Source organism: Haplochromis burtoni, unplaced genomic scaffold, assembly GCF_018398535.1.
Source record: "Haplochromis burtoni strain Fernald_Lab_line unplaced genomic scaffold, NCSU_Asbu1 Contig_113, whole genome shotgun sequence".
In the NCBI taxonomy this organism is placed as follows: Eukaryota; Metazoa; Chordata; class Actinopteri; order Cichliformes; family Cichlidae; genus Haplochromis; species Haplochromis burtoni.
In genome coordinates, this window is record NW_024582474.1 from 837,794 (window position 1) to 847,886 (window position 10,093).

A 10,093-nucleotide genomic window follows, 5' to 3' on the forward strand; every position below is an offset into this window, starting at 1 on the left:
CACGCACGCACACGCACACACACAGAAAAGAGGTCAGTGGGCTAATGAGACTGGTTTACAGGACCGTTTGCCTGTTGAAACAGGAAATATGTCATGTGCTCTATAGGACACAAGACAAGAAACACATGGGCAATGTGTGTGTGCGTGTGTGTAACTGTGGCCCAGCAATTCCCCTACTTTAAGTGTTCTACATCAAACACATCACTACTTCTATTTGTTTTTGTGCATTTCAACATCGAGGCTCATGTTCTCCACCAGTTTTTAAGTCTGATGATGTTACCTCCCCAAAGCAGGTTTTTTTTCCTGTGGCATAAGCGTGCATTCGGTCTATATACATCATAGCTGTTGTATGCGATATTTTAAATGTTATGATTTATTGGTGAAAAATTGACAAATAACGTCACATTTGACCTCTGACATGGTTAAAGCTGTAGTAAATCAATATCGAGCTTTTTAAAACTATGTTTCATACGGTTGTTGTTCTACCTACAAGCATATAGGGAACGATACACAGGGGTTTTAAATATCATGTCACATTTGAGCTCTAAAAGGAAATAATGCCCAGACAGTGAGCTGCCTTGGTGGAACGTCACACTGAAGGTCTCTAAAACTTAGCTTCATCAAGCAATGAATATTTTTTACATTTTATACTTTAAACTAGTTAATCCATAAGCAGGGGCAGATCTAGAGGGGTGGCATGGGGTGGCATGTGCCACCCTAAAATGATCTCTTGCCACCCCTAGTGCTACCCTAGTTTTGCACATGACAATGTTGTTTATTATAATAAGATAGCATTAACACTTTGAGCGTAGCTACAGTTAACACTGAATATAAATTCTAAAACTGAATATATTACATAGTGCCCCCCCCACTCACCATTAACAAATGGGTTTTTTTCTTGTTTTCAGTAGCAAGTGATGCCTATGACTGTGCCAGAGCATTTAACAGGAATTTCACATTTCACACAAGTGGTTGGTTGTTTGGAAATGCACGTTTGTGCAGGAAGAAATGCTAAAGAAAGCATTTTCTAAGGACAGCCCAAAAACAGTAAAGAAAGAAAAGAAGCCACCTCTCTCCTATTGGTGAAAAAAATGTACTATGTCGACCAATAGAAAAATAGCAACAGGTGGGATTTCTTTGTTTAGGAAGAGGGGCAAGTTTTAGGAGTGAGCGAGAGAGAGAAAGCGAGTTTTGAGATGTGAGAGATTTGTGATTTAGCGTGGAGTGTGTAGTTAGTGTGTTGTGTGGTCGTTGTTTTGTTTTGTGTCAGTGAGGGTACTAATGAATGTCACAAAAGCAGATTGCAATGAAAACACTGTCTTGAGGTGGAAAACCGGAGGATTGATACACCTGTTGTCAGGCCTGCATATGTGTTTAAAAAAAAAAGGGGGGGGGGCTTTGATTTGCCACCCCATTTGATTTCCATGCCACCCTAAGAAATTTCTCTAGATACGCCCCTGTCCATAAGAAGTTTCCTGCTTCTGCGTCTGTCATGATTCTTTCTTCTCACTGTTATGCCTTTCCGGTTTTGACTCTGCGGCTTTCTGTGTCTCTTGTATATTTTTCTCTTTGTGGTTATTTGAATATGAAGTTACAGGCCACCTGAACCCAGGTGGTGCAGGTCATCTTCATGTGAGGTTCTGAGAAAAAAAAACAAACCCCAAAACATGAAATCGTTTCATCAATAAATACTGGTTTTGTAATTTTTCTTTTCTTCGTGTGACTACCAACAGTGGTTCTATGCTACATTAAAAGATTTAAAGGGCTCACAAAATTTAAATGATCAGCCTTTTAGAAACCATGGTGACACCATGTGATGTTTAAGTGTGGAGATAAGAGAGGACAAAAGGGGATCATGAAAGCTCAATGGGTAACAGAGAAAAGAAATCAAGAGGGGATCAAGGGAGAAAAAGTGATAAGGAAAACACAAATGTGGGCCAGCTGGTCACACTAGTGCTTTAAGAGTCTCCACATTTCTGTGCTACATCTTGATGAATAGAAACATATATTAGCTTAGCAAGAAAGTGGGAGTGACGGGAGGGTGGGGGCATACAACCTCTGCCATTAATGAGCGTGTTATATCTAACTGGTTAACTTTGGCAAAGCCATAGGCGTATGAACTCCTTATAAAGTACTTTAGCAGCATTCCCACCTGGAAACTTTATTTACAAGGATAACGTCCAAAACCTTTGTTCTGCATTTCCACTGAAGACTACAGCTTTGTAGATAAGGCACATTAGGCAGCCGATATATCAAAAACTGAAAGCTGTTTTATAATGTGATTTCTCTATGTAGCAATATCAAACTTATCTGGTGCATATCCCAAAACGTTGATTCTGTTCATCGGGAGATAGTGTTTTCAGTGGGAGAAATGTTCATCCAAGTGACTTCTTCAGCCTCAGCTGAAAGCAGGTTTCCCCAATCTTATATTTGCACAATGACTGAAACTAGCACCACTGAATGAACAATGGGCTGGCAGGTCAGTTCCTTGATTATTAATATGCAAATTCTCATGACCATTGAGAGTTATGTGTGTGTGTGTGTGTGTGTGTACGTACACAGGTGAAAGTCAAAAATTTAGAATATCGTGCAAAAGTTCATTTATTTCAATAATTCAACTTAAAAGTTCAAACTAAAATATGATATAGACTCATTCCTTTATTTTTTTATTTTGATGATTATGGCTTACAGCTTATGAAAACCCCAATTTCAAAATCTCAGAAAATTAGAACATTTTATGAAATGAATAAAACAAGGATTTTAAAAAGAGAACTGTTGGACCTCTAAAAAGCATGATCATACATATGTACGCAGTACTTGGTTTGGACCCCTTTTGCATGAATTACTGCCTCAACACAGCATGGCATGGATGCTATCAGCCTTTGGAAGACTAGGTTGCTTAATTAGCAGCCTTCAGCTCTTCTGCATTGTTCGGCCTCATGTCTCTCATCTTTTTGTTGGCAATGCCTCATAAATTCTCTCTGGGGTTCAGGTCAGGCAAGTTTGCTGGCCAACCAAGAACAGTAATCCCAGTGTCATTGAACCAGGTTTTGGGTACTTTTAGCAGTGTGAGCAGGTGCCAAGTCCTGCTGGAAAATGAAGTCAGGATTTCCATAAAGCTTGTCTGCGGAAGGAAGCATGAAGTGCTCCAAAATGTCCTGGTAGATGGCTGCGCTTACTCTGGACTTAATAAAGCATAGTAGACCGTCACCGGCAGATGACATGGCTCCCCAAATCAACACAGACTGTGGAAACTTTACGCTGGACTTCAAGCATCTTGGATTGTATGCCTCTCCACTCTTCCTCCAGACTCTGGGAACTTGGTTTCCATATGAGATGCGAAATTTGCTCTCATCAGAAAAGAGGACTTTAGACCAGCAACAGACCAGTTCTTTTTTTCCTTTAGCCAAGGTAAGATGCTTCTGATGTTTGTTGTTCAGGTGCGGCTTGACAAGAGGAATACGACATTTGAAGCCCATGTTCAGGATCCGTCTGTGTGCCGTGGCTCTTAATGTACTAACTCAGTCCACTCATTGTGAAGGTCCCACACACTTTTGAATGTCCTTTTCCTGACAATCCTCTGAAGGCTGTGGTCATCCCTGCTGCTTGTGCACCTTTCCTTTCCACGTAACTTTCTATTAATGTGCTTTGATAGAGCACTTTGGGAACATCCAGCCTCTTCTAAGAGACCATTTAAAAGCCCACTATGCAGGTGTTTTGGATTAATTAGCTAATTAGACTGTGACGCTTTAAATGGTAAATGGCCTGCATTTGTATAGCGCTTTTCTAGTCCCTAAGGACCCCAAAGCGCTTCACACTACATTCAGTCATCCACCCATTAACACACACATTCACACACTGGCGATGGCAAGCTACATTGTAGCCACAGCTACATTGTAGCCACAGCTGCCCTGGGGCGCACTGACAGAGGCGAGGCTGCCGGACACTGGCGCCACCGGGCCCTCTGGCCACCACCAGTAGGCAAACATGGGGTTAGTATCTTGCCCAAGGATATTTGGCATGCAGGCAGGAGGCAGCCTGGGATCGAACCACCTGATTAGTGGCTGACCTGCTCTGCCACCTGAGCTACAGCCACCCCATATTTTTTAAACCTAAAATATCGAGAAAATATATATATATATATGAATTAGACTGTTTTCAAACGACAAAGGATGTATTAAATCTGTGTTGATCCCAGTATAAATCAAAATGAAAACACTTGTGAGACCCTCACAGTGCCATGGCTTGTAGTGATTATCTGTGATGGCTTGGAGCGATATTTGATCGTTTACAGAAACAGTCCATGTGTAAAAGGGAGGAAGGATTTCACTGTAACTTTCTTTTAGTTTCCTTTCATGGGAAAACAGTCCTCTGTGTACACAAACAATTATATCCTAACCACATGTTCAAAGATCAGGAGAGGGAGATGGGGTAGTAAACTGAAAACCTCTCTTTATTTTCAGAGGAACTGAGAAATCCTTCTTTCATCAAACAAAGAGTTTTGGGTTAGAAATATGTGTATTAGTGAAGTAAAGAAGAGAATATGGGAAATGGTTAGTTTATTGTAGGAATACATATTTACTGCAAAGAGCAGAACAGCTGCTAGCCTGCAGTACTGTGAAAAACTCACTTCTTCACAGTTTGTATCCAAGGAGTCAGACTTTCTTGTATTTTTGTGCTCAAGTGCTCTTGAGCAACAGTTGTCCAGCTTCCTGTAGGTCTTTAAAATTGTTCCTTTTGGCATTGCCTGCTTTATCACACATTTTCAGTCCTTGTACCTGACCAATTTGACATAAATGGGCTCTTTGTTAAGCCACTGATCTCTAATCTATATATCATTCAAGTATAAATATTTTGTTAAATACAAACTTGACTGCTTTTATACACCTGCTTGGTGCTGCTGGAGTCACAGTGAGGTTAAGTGACACAAAAAGGAATTTCCCAAAATGCTGAGCACTCTTTTACATTGCCAGCCATGCTTCTGTTTATGTGGCTCTCTTACTATGTTAACTTTTCCTCATTCTGGTCTCCATCTTCTCTGTGGAGGTAACAGTGGTTAATAGCCACCACCAGGAGAAGGGCCTCTTTTCTGCTGTGTGTGCCAGCTCAGAGGGGGGCAGTTTTAGCAGCCACTGCAGTGATCAAACATCCAGCAGCTACAACTGTACATTAGCTCACTGCTGCTTCTTGTTAGAGAAGGCAGAGCTGGTAATGGGCAGCAGTACCAAATCCTGACAGCAGCTTTAAATGGATGGCAACACTTATCTGCATGTGTTTTACAGTCACTGGCACTCTGAGAAACCTGGACACAGTATATTTACTCTGTTGGTAGGGACTGCTACAGAAACAATGTCAGATTGAGACATGCTTTTAAGAATATTTTCTAAACAGACACCTCCAAAAGAAGCTGGCAAATGGACGAAATGGGAACAAGAGCAATGGTATTGAGAAGTTTTGGATGTGCAGCAATGGGGCTTTCAGAGCAGTGTGATGGTCTGACTGAGCTTGAAAAGAGGGGCTATAGAAACAACAGCGAGGAGAATAGAAGAGAGTTGCACAATTGTTTCTTTGGCTCCTCACTTCACATGCTAGACCTCCTTTGACAATCCCCCACCCCCATCCTAGCAGCCCCACTCCAAACTGTCTTCAAACCAGACAATAACGGCATTCACTGATATCCAAGATATTAAAAGGGTTGATTATGAAAAAAAAATATTATCCACTTATGTAAAAATAAAGCACGTTCTTTTAAAAGTGAACACACATATCTGAATCCTAATCCAAAATTTGTGTTACAAACATTTATCCAAATCTGCACATTGCATAGACTGTATATAAAAGAAGGATGTGGCTTCCATGCAAAAAAGTGCCTTAAAAATTAAAAGCAAGGCAGTAGGGGCCTCCTTTAGTTGTCTCTACACACTGGGCTTAATAACACAGCATAAAGATGATTCCCTACAGTGAATGTTTGATATTTTTTATTAAAGTAACTACCAAGGGGTAAGATCAGGGGCAGATCTAGAGAAATTTTCTTAGGGTGAGAAGGAAAACAAATGGGGTGGCAAAATCAAAGCCTTATTTTTCTAAACACATATGCAGGTGGTTACATATGGTTAAAATGATTCAAATGCAGTAAGTATACACATTTTTCCATAAATATAGTCTATAACTTAATTATTTTCTGTAGCCCACATAATTAAACATTTTAGTTACATAATACGTACAAATTTTGATTTTATGTACTGTATAGCCTGTATAATAAATAAATAAATATGTAGCTCAACTAGCTAACTTGAGTTTCACACCGTTTTTTGTTAGAAAAAAATCTAATTGTTCCACAAAACGTCAGAAATTTGCACTGTCATGAACAAAATTTTACACCTAATTTTTCATGATTTGTTGAGTTAACCCTCTGAGGTCAAAAATATAACTGGCTATTTTTGACTCCTTTTGATTTTACATTTGTATTTCACCTTTAAATTGCTTCATTTTATTTGTTTGCCTTGCTTGGTATCATTCTTTTCAGCACAACTTCTACGTGTCTAAATTTACAGTTATTTTTTCATTGACATACTGTATTATCACAACTCATCTGAAATCACACAAAAGACAATAAAATCCTAGTAGTAGGTTTTTTTTTTTACTGTAAAAACCACAGACATGTTTAGTAAATTATTTTTATAACTTGAAATGCAAATATAAATTGTTCATTTTGGAAACCTTACGCACACATTTTGTAAACATATCCAAATATTTATCTAAAAATGCAGCCAATACACCTGCTGTCTTTTGTACAACAATTTAAAAATACTACTCTAACTGAACTGAGAGAACAATCAGGTGTCACAATAAGTCATTAGGGCCCTCACTGACACAAAACAAAACAACGACTACACAACAGACTAACTACACAAGACAACGCAACACACTAACTACACACACACTGTCACAAATCTCCCAAATCTAATCGCTATTGATATCTCTCTCTCTCTCTCTGTCTTACTCACTCGCTTGCTCTGTCTCTCCGCCGTCACTCCCAAAACGTGCCCCTCTTCCTAAACAACCAAATCCCACGTGTTGACTTTTTTTTTAATTGGTCGACATGGTACATTTTTCCACCAATAGGAAAGAGGTGGCTTTTTTTTTTCTTTACTGTTTTTGCGCTGTCATTAGAAAATGCTTTTTAAAAAACGTGACAATAGTATTTAGAAAAAAGCATTGCTTATGTATGCTTTCTAATCATAAAACTCTGGATTTAGTGGCCTGTCATTAAAATTTAAACACCGGTGTATACTTTGAAGTCAGAACTTTAAACACTGGCTGAGACTCTGCGCGGCTGCAGCTTGATGTCAGCTTATATCAGTCATGTGATCTGGAGGTGTGGCATGTCCGTGGACCCCAGAGGGTTAGTAACACTCACCTTCATTCCATTTCCAGAGTGTAACATCCAACCACCTGTGTGAAATCTGAAATTCCCATGGTGTTGTTCAAAATGTGCTCTGGCACAATCATAGGCATCACATGCTACTGAAAACAAAAAGCCAGTCTGCGCTATGGGCTGAACCACTTGTTAATTGTGCAGGGGGTGGACACTACGCAATATATTCAGTTTTAGAATTTATATTCACTGTTAACTGTAACTACGCTCAAAGTGTTAATGCTATCTTATTTTAATAAACAACACTGTCATATGCAAAACTAGGGTGCACTTGGTGTGGAAAGAGATCATTTTAGGGTGGCACATACCACCCCATGCCACCCTTCTGGATCCACCCCTGAAGAGAAGGGATGATGGATGTGAAGGAAAGGAAAATATGACACAGCAGAAAGGACTGGGAAATTAAAAAACAGATCAAGCTCTTTGTGTTCTGATTTTAGTTCCTCAGCAATAGAGGGAGATGTGTGAATTATGACAATCAAGTTGATTGATATAGAATGTGTTATTTCAGGTGGAGCTGTCCCTCCCTGTCACATCTGAACACATTTTAACAGACCTAGATGATGTGTTTGAAACTATAAAGGCAGCGATGTTAAGTTGGAGGAGCTACTCTGAATACAAAACGAAGTACAGCAGCATAACCAGCAGTGATCTTGATGTGAATGAGGCAGCGCAGAGACACTCATACCTTTTTCTCTGAGATGTCTCTGGGTTTGGTCGCTTTACTGCAGCCTCTGGGGCCCTGAGGTGACGAAAGCGCCGTTTGCGAGACGGGGCCACATCTGTGAGGTCACTCAGGCTTTCATCCAGTGGTCCCGGAGTCGGTGATTCTGAGAAGAGCATGGAGTCAGGAGAGTGAAAAACAGTAGTCAAACAAAATGAGAGCAATCTTACTATACTGATGATAATCTTTGTACAGTATGGACACCATCTCCTCATTAACCAGGGGGCCAGTCTAAACAAAACATTGTCACACATACAGCAACTATTTACATCTATGTGTTTTTAAAAAAAAGATTCATTATAAACCCCAGTTCTTTGGATTTTTGTATATATTATGTTCATTTAATTGCCCCCCTGCAAAAGCAATGATGCAGTCTCTATTTGTGTTTGTTTTCACTGTGTCACGTTCAGTGGATGTCATGTGTAAGTTAATGGTTTGAGTCACAACTAAATACAGGATGAAGGATTGGAAGAAGTGCAGAACGGGTGGTTTTTGCTACTAGTCCCATTGGATTAGCCCACTGAAAGAATCTAACACACATATTTCCCAACCTTAAATGGGATCACCAACTAATCCAATGTTTAAGTAACACATTTTGAACCTTAGCAGCACTTTCTACACTACACAAAACAGACCCATGCAGACACACAGCAACACTACAGTATTCCACGAATTCACTTTACCCCTTCACGCCCCCCTTCCCTACTAGCCATCTGAGTCATTGTCGTGGCAACAGAAAAAACACAAATGGTGCAAGTTTTGCCTGGTGATGGGAAGGGAAAACCCAACAAGGAAAACAGCATCCAAAAATTGTTGACGTATAAAAAAGAAATCTAATCTGGAAGTAAACCATTTCAAAGTGGAAAAATCATGAAAGGCAAAAGTCCCCTAAAAACCTCTTGCAGTGTCTTTATTGCTAACTTATGTTCACTACTTACACTTACATACTTGGCACACTAATTACATCCATGCCATCTGGGAGTAAAAATCTAGTGGCTGATGAAGGGTAATGTCAATGGTAGAAGCTGCTTATGTAATACTATAGTTACTTTAAAAAAAACTTTACTTCACCTTAATTTACTTCACCAAAACCTTTAAAGGAGCTCAAATGCTTTGGACCAGAAGGTTTGGCTATGTACAGAAGCAGTGAAATGAATGAGAAAAAAAAAACCTGACCTGTCAGTGACATAGGACACACCAAGTTTTCAAATAATTACACTTCAATATTTGGTAGCACATAAAAGTACTGCTTGTAAAATTAATCTTGTTTACAATAGAAAATAAAATAGTGATGTAAAAATCTTCACATTGGTTTTAAATGCTTCTTCAGTGTTAATCTCAATAGTTTAAATGTTTACAATTTAAAAAAACATTCTGAATAAAAATGTTTTTCAGCAAAATAAAGTACAAAACATTGTAAACTATTTCTTCAGTATAGGTTAGACATGTTTTACTTACAGTGAACTCATAAAAAGTGCAAATAAACCATGGAAAGATAAAATATTTCACTCAAGATGAGACCACAGTAGCATGAAATGGCACCACCTCTAAGCCCTGACTTTCTACAAAAAAACATTCGCGGAGAGAAGCAAAACTAGATAATAGCTTTGAACTTAACGCATCACATCATTAGAGTAGTTTGGACGCGGAAGCAGGGTTCATATGTCATCACTTAAAGACCGGATATCCCACCTGCTGTGAATGTTTTAAAGCAGTGCAGTTGTTATTATTATTACTTGTCACATCCCGTTTATGACAGTTAAAATATATTACATTCATATAAGAAGTAAAATTGTCTTGTGTAAACTGGAGATGGCACGATACCACTTTTTTATGTCCGATACCGATATCATAAATTTGGATATTGGCCGATACCGATATGAATCCGATATAGTGTTTCTTAATCAATAAAACTGTTTTTTTTTTGTTTT

At 39.1% G+C, this 10,093-nt stretch overlaps 1 protein-coding gene across 1 annotated transcript in view; it reads right to left on the reverse strand.

The window, feature by feature from the left end:
- xrcc4 (X-ray repair complementing defective repair in Chinese hamster cells 4) overlaps positions 1-10,093 on the reverse strand; it is a 44,463-nt gene that overhangs the window by 1,008 nt on the left and 33,362 nt on the right. The window contains exon 7 of the mRNA XM_005928982.3: positions 8,127-8,268. Within this exon, the coding sequence (XP_005929044.1) occupies positions 8,127-8,268 (142 nt within the window). The remainder of the gene's footprint in view (positions 1-8,126; positions 8,269-10,093) is intronic.